The following is a 14,476-nucleotide window of genomic DNA, read 5'->3' as shown; positions in this document are numbered from 1 at the left end:
GGCTGCGGGAGCTTCGTCACTCCAAACAGCTCACTTCACTCTTCACATCCATCTCGAGCTACTCCATTCGACCGTCCACCTTTCGCAATCTCCTTGATAGCCAGAATCTATTCTCCATTGCCTTTCATTTACCCCTTCACTTTCGATAATCAACCCAGCTGGTCGCGACCACCAGCGTTATCACGATGCCGGGCTTTGACTTCTCCAACTACAACCGCAATGCGGCACTTCACGCCAGGGGTGTTCCCCTTCCCAAGGCCACCAGTACCGGTACAACAATTGTAGGATGTGTCTATGATAAGGGCGTTGTGGTAAGTTCACCAATTATGCGAGAAGTCATAAATTAGCAGTGATCCAGGAACTGACTTGAATTGCCATTCCAGATTGCAGCAGATACCCGAGCCACCAGTGGTCCTATAGTGGCAGACAAGGTATGAAAGCGACGATTTACCAATAGCTTCTTTCCTAATCCTCTAACATTATTTGTTTCATTGTAGAACTGCGAGAAGCTACACTACATCGCGCCGAAGATCTGGTGTGCTGGAGCCGGTACCGCCGCTGACACCGAGTTCACCACGGCCCTCATCAGTTCTAATGTCGAACTGCACTCTCTATCAACGGGTCGCGATCCCCGTGTCATTACTTGCATGACCATGCTCAAGCAGCACCTTTTCCGTTACCAGGGCCACATTGGAGCGTACCTTGTGGTTGCAGGTGTTGACCCGACCGGCACCGGACTGTACACTGTGCACGCACACGGCTCGACGGACAAGCTACCTTACGTGACTATGGGATCTGGATCTTTGGCAGCGATGTCAGTGTTTGAGTCAACCTGGCAACCAAACCTTGACCGCCAGGGCGCCATCGACATCTGTGCCGAGGCCATCAAGGCCGGTATCTTCAACGATCTGGGATCTGGTAGCAATGTCGACGTGTGCGTTATCGAGAAGGATCAGCCCACCCAGTTGCTCCGTAACTACATGAAGCCCAACGACCGCCCACAGAAGGAGCGCAACTACCGCTTCCCGCGTGGTACAACTGCTTGGTTGGACCAGCGGGTCATCAGCAAGGAGGATATGAAGAAATATGTCACGATCGAGACACTGTCGGGTGATGATAACCTGGCCGCTGGAGATAGCATGGAGGTTGATTCTTAGATACTCTTGAAGGTCTCTTCTTGGATTGATTTAATGCAAGCACGGATTTCTTCTGTCTCACCAAACTAGTTTGTCATGTTTTCTGTACTACTGTGCTCCGGAAAAGACCGCAGGTGTATTGTTCATGAAGTTATGCTACAAGCTTAGAACAGGTACGGTCAGGAAATTGGAGTTTTTGCAAATTTGATATATTGTTCGTGTAAATTTGATGATCGGCTCAATTCCATGTAGGAAGATTCAGTATGGGTATCATGTTATATTACAAATTTCACAGCTGTAGACGTCCTCTGATCACATCGCAGACAGACTTATGCACATGATGGATCACTGATGACCAAGTCTCGACTCGCCAATTTCAGGACCAGACGTCAGTTGCTGAACGACTTCAAGGCCCTCAAATTTTCCGACTATCCAAAGAATGTACTCGTATTGAGTGGTCGAGATGCTAAGACCTTCACGGCGTCTCCGTACAATACCAGCATGATACATAGCTCGTACGAAGTCCGGATCGACAGGCCCGCCGTGTCTACGCAGATATCCGTAGAGCCAGTGGATCATGTGAAAGGACTGGCATGGTGTCAAATTCCTGCAGCAGGAAATTGCAACCGCCAGCTGGTTAATGAGGCCGACAGCAGCATGGGGATCGGGGCATTTGCTGTTGCGCGGACCAGGGTGGTATCGCACAAGAATCTTCTCATCAGGGTGTGGGATGTCCTGATAGGCTTTGTGCAGGCAAATTTTGAAAGGGGTATTGTTGTTGAGCAGTCTCAAAATAGACCGCGTACTTTTTGAGTCTCCTGATCGAGCGATGTGTAGAAGTTCATTAACTGTGTCTGGGCTGGTGAGATCCATGCAATGGAACATCTGGTCGAATGTAGCGTGGAAAAGATTTTGGATTCCCTTGTAGATGGATGGTGTTTTCCACACATCTGTAAGGGAAAGTTGAGAAGTTTCCAGGTGTTCAAGGGTTTGACGGGTGCTTTTGGTGATGGAGCCTTTGCCCATTTTGTCAAGGGCTAGTATGAGAAGCCTGTTGTATGGAAGATCGAGACCACGGATTTCCCGTAGCAGATCTGGGAAGAAGTGTCCATCGGTACCCTGTATCAAGAGATCATAGAGATTGAGCAATGAGCGGATTGGGCGGTCTGTTGCTTTGGGGCTCTTGTTATACATGTACCCAGTGGTCCGGCAAAGGGTTCGTAAAAGCCATAGTCTCAAGATGATCTGGCTTTGGGTTGAGTGGTTCAGAGGGGTGTTCTTCTGAGTTCCAACTTGTGGAAGAGGGAAATCAAACCAGGCCTGTGAATCTGCGACGGTCGAGATGACTTCAGCATTTGAGAGGCAATCCCGCCATCGTCGAAGCAACTGGCTTCTAGTGTCTCTGTCAATTGAAGATGACGATAACGACTCCGTCACGCGAATAACACAGTCCGCGGCAGAGTCCACATCAAGCTGACTGAAAATCTTGTTTGGAAAGGGCATCTTTGTCTCCAAATCAGCCTCCTTAGCTTTCAGCCATGTTTGAACCAAGACAGAGGGCCACTGGCTTCGACTGTTTGCATCGTGAGTTTCGATAATGATTTCCTCCGCAAAGCGAAAGCTGTGGATACCCAGAAGCTCTCCGAGCCAGGTGTCCACGATTGCTTTATCCAGATCGCGGTATCCCAGAATGTTACAGCGCCCAATGGCTCTCCACATCGCCCGGTAGTGCTTCAAAAGTGCATTCTGGTCCCACGATCTCAGAGACCTTTTTCGTTCGACAATGACATTGGGCAAAGTACTAATGATCAAACAAATATCATCAGTGGGAATCAAGCCCAATTCCAAGGCACGATTCACCGCATCTAGGACAGCAGTTCGTTTGGCGCGTTTTGCTTTGGTGCGAACAAAGAATTCAATGGCTGCAACATAATTTCCCGAGCCCCGAGTATTCAAGAATGGATCATCTAGAAATGCGATAGCATCCGCAATGTTCTGGTCCGAGCGGGCAAGTAACCGCTCAAATATCTGTCGGCTATATCGTGGCTCCCGGTGCAGATCAATTCTCATGTGTCGAGTAAATTCCCTGGCATCTTCAATTTCCCAATTGTTTCTATTCAAAAATTCTTCCAGATTGTTTTCGTGTGCTTGCGGATCAATTCTAGTGAAATCCGACGAGGGAATTTGGAAAACGTTATGAGGTACCGGATTCTGATCCGAGAAAGAGATCGGAGCTGCGGGAGACCCTAAGGGATAATCGGCTAGAACTGTAGAAAAAGATTAGAACAAGTACCCTAGAATATGATAGCATCTGTTTCACACGTACTCTGATTTTCAAATGGCACTCTCTGCCACGAGTGGTCGGTCCATTTCATGTGTTCCTTCCCATTGCGGCCGAAGAGACACGCGATATCTTCAACGGGTCCTCCACCAATGCTGGCTAGTGCTGTGTTCCTTCGTTTTGCAAGACGCCGCCGTGCTTCCAATGGTCCAGGAACGCAGCTCCCATGGCGCCGTTGGCCGTTGGCAAAGCGGCGGAAGGTTGCTGCGAGTAGGTCGTCACTGATCCATAAATGATCGAGGGTCGGGCCAGTAGGCGGTTTAACAGCATGCCTGTAGGCATGTCTGCCGAAAGACATGGAGTTGGCTATAGCATGTGCGAGCCAATTGAGAGGTGGGCTCACAAACACTGGGATCAACTTCGCATGGCAGCTTTCTGATTCTTGGCACAATGACTAAGCTCTTTTGGAAAATGGATCCGTGGTCTGGTTTGACCAATCACCCTTCTTCATTTATCAGCTCATGAAGTATGGGTAAATATGTACGTACTTCTGAATTAACTCCAGGGCTAGAAGTTCGGATTTGACCGCATAATTAATCGAGCAGGTGTTGTAAAAGCTTCACCTTATAGGTGAAATTTTACAACTCGCTGTCCCCGGAGATATTCTGTCAGGTTTAAGTATATACATACCTATGCAACTGCCTGTGCTATACCAAGAGGGAACACGTATCAGGACACTTGGAGCTACTTAAATTGGGACGAGATATGTATGGAAGAAATGAGAAACGTAAAAAATGTGTATTGAAAGACACAACGCCAATGTAATGCATGCAAAACTTTGCCCACCAATGGTATCACATGCTGATGTTGGATAAGATATAATGGAAAGGTAAGAGGTAAGATGGTCATGACAAAAAGAAACAGAGGATTAAAAAGGAAATTCAAGAGGTGTTCCCTTCACCGGGAAGGGGCTTTCTTCCTGTGACCACGTAATAGTCCATATAGGCATGGACACTTCGATCCTGTATACTTTTCCTCACATCGACAAGGAAGACTTCAATCTCAGCTTTCGACCACCCAAGAGCGAGAAATGGCTTATAAGACCACCCCGCTAAAGCCTCGAGCCAATTGCTTTCGCTCCAAGCGCCGAGGGTTCTTAGCTTCTCGTCTTGTGGCCAAGTGTTGGTAGGGATTTTGGATACCCTTTGTTCAACGTCAACAAACCCTATATCTTTCATCCACTGTTCTATTCGATGCGCGATTCGGAACTGCCTTGGTGGATCTGCATCGCGACTCGATCGCATGTTGAGGTCGAACCAATCATGCATAGCGAATGCGCTGTATCCCCCGTCTTGGTTTTCTGGTGGCATGGTATGATCGTCACATTTTGGTTTGGGGTCCATCTCGTGGCATTCCAAGTAGGCTCCCGGTCTGAGGTGCTTGAATGTTTGTCGTAATAAACGTTTGAATGATGGCATAGCCCCTGTCATGTGGCCGATGTGAATAAAATCGAAGTCGTTCTCGTCCCATAACCATTCCTCTTCTGTAGCATCATCAACCAGGAAGTGAACATTTGGTGGAACTTCTGTTGGCTGTACGGGGGACAGATCTGTCCCTGTAATCTCGGTGTTTGGAAACAGGGATGCTGCAGGAAGACAATTTGAGATGGTGAGACAAGGATCTTGAAGCTGCACCAGGTAAACTTACCCATTTCTATTGGCCAAATCCCTGAGCCGGTGCCAATATCGAGGATCTTTTTCGGGTTTTTGAGGGGCACATGGAATAATCTGTCGTCCATAACCAACTTGAACATATGGTGTTGCATGTCTAAACGATCCAATTCCTGTTCGTCATTGGGGTATAGGTAGGCTAGACATTCAGTTAAGATATGCGGAGTAAGATCTAACAGCGCCCAAAGTCCAAACATACCTCCCTCGTGGTACCTGTGATACCGTCTGCCATTCTCGACAGGGTAATCGGTCACACTGGCAGTCAGTGACTGTGTGTCACTAATTTTTTTGTATTTAGTCAATTTGGAATTCGAATAATGCGATACAGTAATAGCAGGTCAGAAGGGTAAAGAAAGGCAATATTACCATTCAGCGCGAGGTACCTGCATAACCTTGTGTTAGTATCAAGAAGATTGAACGTCCACTCGCTACCCAAAAAACAACAGAGAGAGAGAGAGAGAGAGAGAGAGAGAAATATATATATATATATAGCGGTAGAAACAAATGGGACTCTTCCACTATAAAAGGAACAAGCTTACCGGAGGTTTTTCACCCATGATTTTGTCTTTATCCGAAAAGAACCACAGCGAATGTGTTCTATAACCCTAAAGTGGAGGGGTATGAAAGCAGTCGCCCAACGCCGAATCGGGGGTATTTCCGTAACTGAGAAATTACAGATATCAATAATGTCAGACTGCCTTCCTTGGGGGCTTTCAAGCAACAGGGGTGCGTGCTCTGCAGGAAGATTGGCGGGGGATTCTCTGAACGAGTGGGATAGGAGATCAATATCGCTATGCTGCATTTCACATCCCACTATAAATCGGAAGAATTCCCCTCAGACCGATGCAAAATCAGACATGACTGAAAAAAAAAGACTTAGAGCCCGACAGCTTGGGTTAAGTTATAATCTGGCAGGGCGGGAGGACGATCCGGACAACTATAAATCAGCTGGTGGGATCGACAATTGGAAATGTTCGACAATCAGCACAAAACCTGGCAAGTGGACCCCCAGTTCATGTAAACTAAAGATGGTTGTAAATGGTAAAGTAAAATGTACAAAAAGAGTGTAAGAAAGACGATGGGCGCATCGGGCGTGAATCATTAAACCCAGAACAGTAATTAATGTAAAGTCCCTGTTTTCACGCAAGATCAAGATTTTCTAGTGAAAATGATTGGATGAATCCTGTGCTTGTCACTTTTCAACTTGTTTTTTATTGAACGTCTTAATTTTTTTTCAAGTGATTTTTTTTTATTTCTTCTTTGATTGAAAGCATGTAGAAATCTGTAAAATACTAAAATCTTTTTATAATTAGTTCCAAATCTCCGGGATGTCGGGGTCTCCGCAGATATAATCACATTGGGTAAAAGGACCATTTCTCCGGTCATATTCTAAGACCCCTAGGATATTGCCTATCCATTCCCTCGGGATTTACCTACTGGTAGAAAGAGCACATTTTACCAATCCTCAAGATCGAAGCCTTCTTACTGCATAGGATCGATCCACCAATAGTGAGTGGTCCCAACAGGCTGGGAATTCACAAGCCGCCCAGCCACGGGCCGCCAGGCCGTCTGGCCGTCCTTTACCCTTTCTCCTGGGATTCCTTTCTTTGGGATTCGGCCGGATCGATAGAACACCCTATACGTTGTACGGAGACGGAGTATTACAACCTATATAGAATCTACGTCCTGGTAAAGTGGATTTTCGGCTTTGGGATCGCTGCTATCATTAATCTCTGATGTGATGTGGTTTTTCTTTTTGATTTTCAGAAAAGAAAAAAAAAAGTAAAAATTTTGGAAGTAAAGCTCGGTTAGGTAACAATATGGATTGTCGACTGGGAACTCTCGGCCCCGCAGATATGTACGTGGAGCTGTCAGGATGCCCTGATAAATACGGAGTAAATAACACACAATAATCATTAGATGATACAAAAATATCCCCTACTACTCCGTACTACTCCGTACTTTCGCCAAGATATGTGCTGTCAGTCATTGCATGTGCTATCTGAGTTTTCAACCTGGTCAAAGTTTATTTCACTGTTTAAAAATGGAATATTAAACTATCAAGATAGTTTTGGAAGACTTCTAAAGCCATAATCCAGTGCCAGGTCTCTCACCCTTACACATTTCGACTCGGTCCTAATTGCTAGACTCATGCCGTATTGAGATCTAGCGGTGGAAAATGAGGTGATCTGTCAGATATAGCGTTGCTACAATGTACTTTGTAGGGGGCTAGAAAGTCCAGGCTAACCTCCCCAAACGTGCCCAGGCCCAATATCACCCTAATCGCTAAAGTTAATTGGTCAGGGACCTCTCCTCCAGTTCCTCCAAATCCCCTCCGAATCCCCTCCGAATCCCCAATTCCCCAATTCCACTACTTTCGGGATAGGGCCAAACAATATGGAGTACAGTATGTTGCATCCCACAGAAGGGGATCCTCGGAAGGAGGGGCACATGGGATCTGGGATGTCGGAACATGCACACTAGTTTCCGGCCCTCCGGGTCTTGCTTGCTACATAACATTAACTAGGTAATTCCTGTCTGTTCAATGACGTCTGGAACTTCTACTGTATAATATTATAGTATTTTAACGTCCACACTTCAAAGTCCTATAAATACTATTATTTTCCCTTCGTCACTATTACTTTCTTCGGATGTCGATCAAACTCAAAAACGCGACTACAACGTAGACGGAAATAAGAGGCGCGTGGCCCGCATTCTGTATACTAGTCAGTGTAGGTAGCAATGTAAATGTACTCTAACCTTACCTCGAGAAGGAAAAAAAATAACCTTACAAAAATACAAATGTTTTAAGACTCTTGGTCTCGGGGTACACCGAATTCAATGATGAAATGTAATTCTCATGCGCGTCGTTACTTCAATGCGACCAAACAGATAAAGAGCGACCTTGCAGATTGAATCCCAGGTACAGCACCCCTGCAGCCGTCCTAAGAGCAACGATCTTGCTGCCCCATGGAATCGGGTCCATCCAAGGGGAACCGGGGTTTTGTTGGATTTCCGACGAGTCATAACAATTAGTCCGGACCCAGGGATTGGGAAAGTTGTTCGGGATCCAGCCTGTCGGTAACGCTCAAGCCATACCTTTGAGTCCAAACTACATTCCTTAGTTACTGTAGTTTCCAGTCAACGGTGTCGTTCAGCAAACTTTTTAATAGGTATGTCAATTTACTGTCTGTGTCTAGCATAATAGATGGTTTGGTGTGTGCCGAACCACACATAGCACAACGTACACCGAATCATCGGATTGCGAGACTGTCACTCCGCAGCGGGGATTCCCGGTAGTGGGGAAGGTTTCGAATTGTCTCCGGACATCCTTGCTTCATCGTTGTAGACACCGGTATTGATAGGGCGTAGGCGGAAATTTCATAGGGGCGTCTTTGATGCGGTTACATTGTAGAGATACAGCGGGTTCGAAATTACAGATCTGGCTCGTCCAAGTGTCATTATTTACCGCTCCGAATATGTCCAAGCTGAGACACATGTTACACGGCATGCCAAGGTTCTGATAATCAGAGAATGGTCTGCCGGATCCCAGCCTGAGAGGCTGAAGGTGTGGAGCGACAGCTTGCAAAGTTTCCTGTGTTTACTATTCGTCTATGTGCCTATCTTACGTAGTAATTGCAGCATTGTTCCAGAAACTTCAGTCAGTTAGTTTACATAAGACTCGAAAAAGAAGTTTTCAGTAATAACAGGTGTGCTGAGAAAGTCCGTGCAACGATAATCTCCTTGAGCCGCACCTAAATATGTGAGTACCTACACATAGGTAAGCTGGGTAGATGCGTCTAAGAATGCAACAAACTACAATCTCAAATCGTAGATCCATTCGTGACAGCTCATTAGTCACCTTGTAGAGTCGGAGAGCCTATCTTCGATTGTGGAGCTGGGTGAAACATACCTAGGCATCCCTGTTATCGACAAAGACTTGCATATTAGCCTTGTTGTCCGCCTGGGTGCTTGCGTACCGAAATCCATACTATACGTGTCTTGCATGTAAGCCAGTGGTCTAGTAGAAAAAAAAAATTATAGATCGCTTGAAAACACTGACAAATACTGATTGCCCACAAATGGTGTCACTGAATACCATTGGCTGCGGAGCGGATGGCCTGTCTATTCACAACATTGAGCACTTCATGAAATTAGAGGCTGGGAATTTGCACTAAGCATGAAACATCAAAATCCCAAGGTTACTGAATAGTCAATGTAACCTTGGAAAGACCGATTCTTAGCACGATCCCCTATCCAGTAACCATAATCAAAATAACCATATACCATATTGAGCGAGTAGAATATACAAGATGGGTGCTGGGCGAACTATGCCCAGAAATGATCGGCTGGAGAGATCCACACGATTCACGGTAAGAAAATTAACGCTCTCTACCCTTTCAAGCGGGGCGTAAAACTCGGCAAGACCCATTTATCGCTTAGTCGAAGTGAAAAAGATTTGGAATTGCGAATCATTTGCCAAAATCCGAATTTGACTGGTCGTCGGTGAACGCGCCGAACACCCAATCGGCTCGCATAAGGCCCAATAGGACCATAAAATTCCTGTCAGACGCAAGCGAAAATTATATCATGTGCGTCTACGGAGTAGTGTCAGTCTAGAGGCGATACCCATGAAAACCTATCATCCAATGACGTCGATTGCTTACCTTTCCACATATCAGCCAGCCTCGGGAATCCGTCTAAAAATTAGCTCCGCGAGGCAGATTGGAGAGCGGCACGGGCTTTCACGGGCCTTTTGATGGAATTATCATTGCTCAAGCTTGGAATTTGGAGTGGATTGATGATAGCGCGAGATTTTAATGGTATTTGTCACTTTCTATTAACAAAATGTTGAAGTCATCACGGTCTTCTTTTCCCTTTCAGGCCTATAGACCAACACCATGACCCAATAAATACCTCAATATGATGCTCTAGAAGGGCCTTTTGTGGATTTTCTAGCGTTCGAGCCTGCGTAAATGATCAGCCGGCAAAAGCTCATCTCCACTGAAATAATGCTATTTGTTATTGGCTGGAACTGGTGCATGTTATAGAACCGATGCATACTAGCGAGCGGTAAACAAACAAACGCAGCAAGTACAGAAGAACGTAATAGTATGTGACTAAGGCTTGTCCAAGACTACCATCCTAAACGCTTTTCAATTCTTGCTGGCAAGCAAATCCTGAGTCAGAACTAGGTACCCAGGCAGGTTATGGTTGTTATATCAATTTCCAAAGGCTCCTCAGCCATTGTTCCAACAATGAACAATTAGGTATTTAGGCTGTGCTACGAGAAAAACAGTCGTCTCTGATAAGCCTTGGAATACTAAACGTGTTGTCAAGCGGAAATGAAAGCTTTCTGTGCGTTAAAAGCATTATATTCCGGTTGTTATCTCTCACGTGGACATCCTCTTCATATTCGATGAATACAGTGATGATCTCGAGTAATTTCAATTTAGCTTAAGTACTAACACCGGCTGAGATTGCATTGCTTTTATCCTTACTGCGAAAATCGAACTCATGGTAGTTGTATTCAGTCAACTCTTTTGTACTGAAGGAGACCGTACGCAGATCTGGTGAAAATTCCAAATTAATCTTTTTCAATCAATCTGAGAGGCAACTGAATCGTAACTCAGTAAGACTACCTAGCAGTCAAATCAACATATGATGCAAAACAACACACTTCCCAATCAGGTTATATTGAGCGTCTATCGGATAAACTAAATCCCGATATGACGCATCTTATAATTTGAACCTTGGATACGCTAGATCAACAAAACTTCATAAGGAACTTGTCTTATAATTTGCAAGTACTGGATTGAACAGGTATCACTTAACCGGGCGTTTAGTTTTTTTCCATGTTTTTTGTCCTACACAATCCGTCGGGGAGCGGGGTATCAAGTTGCTACTTCGGTGCTGACGCGTAGAACTTCTTCGTACCAAACGCCTGAGAAGCTGCCTCATAATTTTCCCATCTGAAAAGTCGCTCGAATGGTGCATCACGCCTCATACCATTCCGCAAGGAATCAGGCTACCAGGGGCCATCAAAACAAGCGGGGGAGACAGGCAGACGCTGGTGTCACCGATGTCTACCAGGAATTGTTGCAGGAAGCTGAAGCCCGAGACCCCGAGCAATTTGCCTCGACTAGGCCAGTCAAGAGACGCAAGGTTGGTGATTTGAAAGCCATACCTGTTGATTTGAGGTCCTTGGACCAAACACACCGGGGCACGGAAGCAAACAAAAATGAAGCCCAGCAGGTGCAAACTATCTATGATTCCGAGGAATCGGAGGAATCGGATATTGAATGGGAAAATGTCGAAATTCAACAACTGCATCAACCGTTGCTTCAGGGATCTTCTGCATCCAAGGACAGCGATGAGATGCTCCAGATTACACTGGAACAAGAACCCGAGAAACGAAAAAAGATCATTCAAAGGAGGAAGCCTTTGACTGGTGCCGAAAGAAGAGTCCGATTAGATGTGCATAAATCCCATGTTCTTTGCCTCCTCGGCCATGTTCATTTGCGCAACCTGTGGTGTAATGATGAAGAACTTCAGGTAAGCTTTGACCTGTCAGGCATATTTGTCGAGGATTTATATCTAAAGACATTATAGAACTTCTTGAAGAAGATGCTTCCGAAGAACATGATCACTCTTCTGCACCCGGATGAACATAAACCAGACTATACTAGATCTACCATGTTTATGGATGGTCTCAACCAGGCTGGTGACGCCTTCACACGCAGATTTAAGGTCACAAGACCAGGGATGAAACGAGCCCACTGGGCCGAAGATGAAACACAGTTGAAGCAGAAACTGGTACTCATGCCCAATCATTTCATCAGTTAACATCCACTGACAAATATCCAGGAATCCGTCATGTCGGGCGCCGAAGTCTTTTTGTCCAAAGGAGAATTTAGAGCGCAGGCGAAGACTCTGCAAGGTTCTCGAGACTTTGGGGCACAGCTTTTCTGTGCTCTGCTACGTGCCGTAGCCGTTGAGGCAAGGCTTGTTTGTTCATTGCAACCACTGCCGTTTTCTGGCACTATAAAGGATATGACACCTTCCAAACCAAAGCCTCAATATATTGTCATATCTTCCGATGACCCAGGGTCCTCAACAGATGAACTCCAGAAATCTGAAAAGTCCCCCACAGTTTCAAGGACTCGGCGAATTGGACAACCAAAATTCATACCTTCGCGTCCTCCTCAGCCAAAATCTCACTCCAGTAAGTTACATGTAGTTAATGTTCAGCTTGCAGAGCTAACTTACAATCGTAGCCCCCTACCAAACGTCCAGAGAGTCGGCATTTCCGGTGTTCTGGGTTGAGGCTTTCAATGAAGCCGCTAAGAAATGGGTCGCAATTGATCCCGTTGTAACAAAATCTCTTGCCAAACCTTCCAAGTTTGAACCTCCTGCGAGCGACCCGCTAAATCTAATGAACTATGTGGTTGGTTTCGAGGACGACGCTTCCGCACGAGACCTTACTCGTCGTTATGTGAAGGCTTATAATGCAAAGACTCGAAAGCTTCGCGTTGAAAGCACACGGCACGGAGAAAAGTGGTGGGAGAAGGCGTTGGGAGCCTATGAAAAGCCTTTCTTTGAGGATCGCGACGAAGTAGAGATTAGTGAACTCACATCCAAGGCAGCAGCGGAACCCATGCCACGGAGTATACAAGACTTTAAAGACCACCCCGTTTATGCACTTGAGCGACACGTCCGTCGCAATGAGGTCATTCACCCCAAACGAGTGATTGGGCATGTTGGGCTGGGTAAAACGGCCGCAAGGAACGAGACATCGGAACCTGTTTACCGCCGTGCCGACCTTCATGTTGTACGAAGCGCTGACAAATGGTATCGCCTGGGGCGGGATGTGAAAGTTGGCGAGCAGCCTCTCAAGCGTATCGCTGCAACTAGAACCCAGGGCGGAAGCATGAGTGACGATGAAGATGAAAACGAGCCCGGGGAGACTACTCTGTATGCCGAGTTTCAGACGGAAGTATACGTTCCACCGCCTGTTGTGAACGGAAGAGTTCCAAAGAACACTTATGGAAACCTAGATATCTATGTTCCCAGCATGGTTCCGCCTGGTGGTGTTCATATCAAGCGTCCTGAGGCAGCAAAAGCTGCTCGGATCCTCGGCATCGACTATTCCGATGCAGTCACTGGGTTTGACTTCAAAGGTCGTCGGGGTACAGCTGTGCTCGGGGGGATTGTCATTGCACTTGATTACAAGGAAGCAATTGAGGAAGTCATCGAGGGCCTTGAAGATGAGAGACGCCATGCTGCGCTTGAGGCTAGGTCTGCGGAAGCTCTTCGGTTCTGGCGACTCTTCTTAGTGAAGCTTAGGATTGCAGAACGAGTCAAAGAGTACGCGGGCGAGGAGGAGGAAAACGAGGTTGAGGACGAAGAAGTGGACTTTGAGGACTCTGGGGGTGGTTTCTTTCCCGAATCAGATCGGCCAACGGCTAGTCCGCCTCCAAGGGTCCTGGGAAAGCAAAAAATGTCAAAAGACTACCATGACCCAGAAGACCACATAGAAAGTGGGCCAGAATCGGCCGAGAATGATGATGATACCGGCGGGGGCTTTATCCTTGACGGCGAAGATGAGAATGAACCAGTTCGGGCTCCAGCAGAGCAATCGAAAACCATGCCATTGGCCATACCCCAATCATTAGGTTCCCAGAGCGCCCCTAGAACGAAAGCAGCAAACAAACCTCGATACTCACTCGTCGTTGTTCCAACCCACCAAACAAGCCCAGAATCCCAAGACCGCCGGCTCACTCCAGAAACAAAGACCAAAGCCGATATCCCAGGATCGTCCGAAAATGTTCCCATCGCGGTGGACTCCTCCACGAATGGTGATTCTAAATCTACCAGTGTGGTCACTGTATCCCGGCCGCCTTCTCCATCGCAGAGCCAAAGGCAACCGTCGATGCCCAAATATGACACTGATAGTGAGATTGAGAAAGGCTCACTGCTCTCTGAAGACCCCGACGATGAGGATGCAATCCCGGAATGGCTCATGTCTGATGAGGACTAATAATTGCAACATACGCTTGTTTTATGACGGCAATGTATATTCAGATGTCAAATAGAACATACGAACCGCCGAACTTGAGTTCGACTTGTTCAAGCTACTCGTGTTACTCGATCTTCTTTTCATATTCTAAAAGGCGTCAGGTCAACATACATAGGTAGTTGGCATAATATACTATATCTAGAACGAATCACCTATGGTGTAAATTAGAGCCGATATCATATAAACTTGGTCTGAGTAAGCCCTCCTAGTTTTACCATGACTAGTGGTTCCACCGTGAGGCTCTAACTCA

The 14,476-nt window shown here is 46.3% G+C and overlaps 4 protein-coding genes across 4 annotated transcripts; 2 read left to right on the top strand and 2 right to left on the bottom strand.

The window, feature by feature from the left end:
* Nucleotides 1-185: 185 nt before the first annotated feature.
* pup1 (proteasome core particle subunit beta 2) lies at nucleotides 186-1,157 on the top strand (the record flags this gene model as incomplete). The annotated part of the gene is made up of 3 exons (XM_057245841.1): nucleotides 186-311; nucleotides 384-431; nucleotides 498-1,157. The coding sequence occupies 3 exons, from the start codon at nucleotides 186-188 to the stop codon at nucleotides 1,155-1,157; spliced, it is 834 nt and encodes a 277-aa protein (XP_057094104.1).
* A 324-nt stretch (nucleotides 1,158-1,481) lies between these two features.
* N7529_010313 (uncharacterized protein) lies at nucleotides 1,482-3,775 on the bottom strand (the record flags this gene model as incomplete). Its single annotated transcript, XM_057245840.1, has 2 exons — nucleotides 1,482-3,403; nucleotides 3,463-3,775. 2 exons carry the CDS (start codon nucleotides 3,773-3,775, stop codon nucleotides 1,482-1,484), a joined length of 2,235 nt encoding a protein of 744 aa, XP_057094103.1.
* A 583-nt stretch (nucleotides 3,776-4,358) lies between these two features.
* N7529_010312 (class I SAM-dependent methyltransferase) lies at nucleotides 4,359-5,704 on the bottom strand (the record flags this gene model as incomplete). The annotated part of the gene is made up of 5 exons (XM_057245839.1): nucleotides 4,359-5,062; nucleotides 5,125-5,286; nucleotides 5,347-5,426; nucleotides 5,514-5,530; nucleotides 5,687-5,704. 5 exons carry the CDS (start codon nucleotides 5,702-5,704, stop codon nucleotides 4,359-4,361), a joined length of 981 nt encoding a protein of 326 aa, XP_057094102.1.
* Nucleotides 5,705-11,135: 5,431 nt separating this feature from the next.
* Nucleotides 11,136-14,187, top strand: N7529_010311 (uncharacterized protein; the record flags this gene model as incomplete). Its single annotated transcript, XM_057245838.1, has 4 exons — nucleotides 11,136-11,702; nucleotides 11,760-11,963; nucleotides 12,015-12,372; nucleotides 12,425-14,187. The coding sequence occupies 4 exons, from the start codon at nucleotides 11,136-11,138 to the stop codon at nucleotides 14,185-14,187; spliced, it is 2,892 nt and encodes a 963-aa protein (XP_057094101.1).
* Between the last annotated feature and the right edge of the window lie 289 nt (nucleotides 14,188-14,476).

The sequence above is a fragment of the Penicillium soppii genome, assembly GCF_028829465.1.
Source record: "Penicillium soppii strain IBT 18220 chromosome Unknown utg000007l, whole genome shotgun sequence".
Taxonomy (NCBI): domain Eukaryota; kingdom Fungi; phylum Ascomycota; class Eurotiomycetes; order Eurotiales; family Aspergillaceae; genus Penicillium; species Penicillium soppii.
The sequence above is the reverse complement of the archived record's forward strand: the minus strand, read 5'-3'. Positions and strand labels throughout refer to the sequence as shown.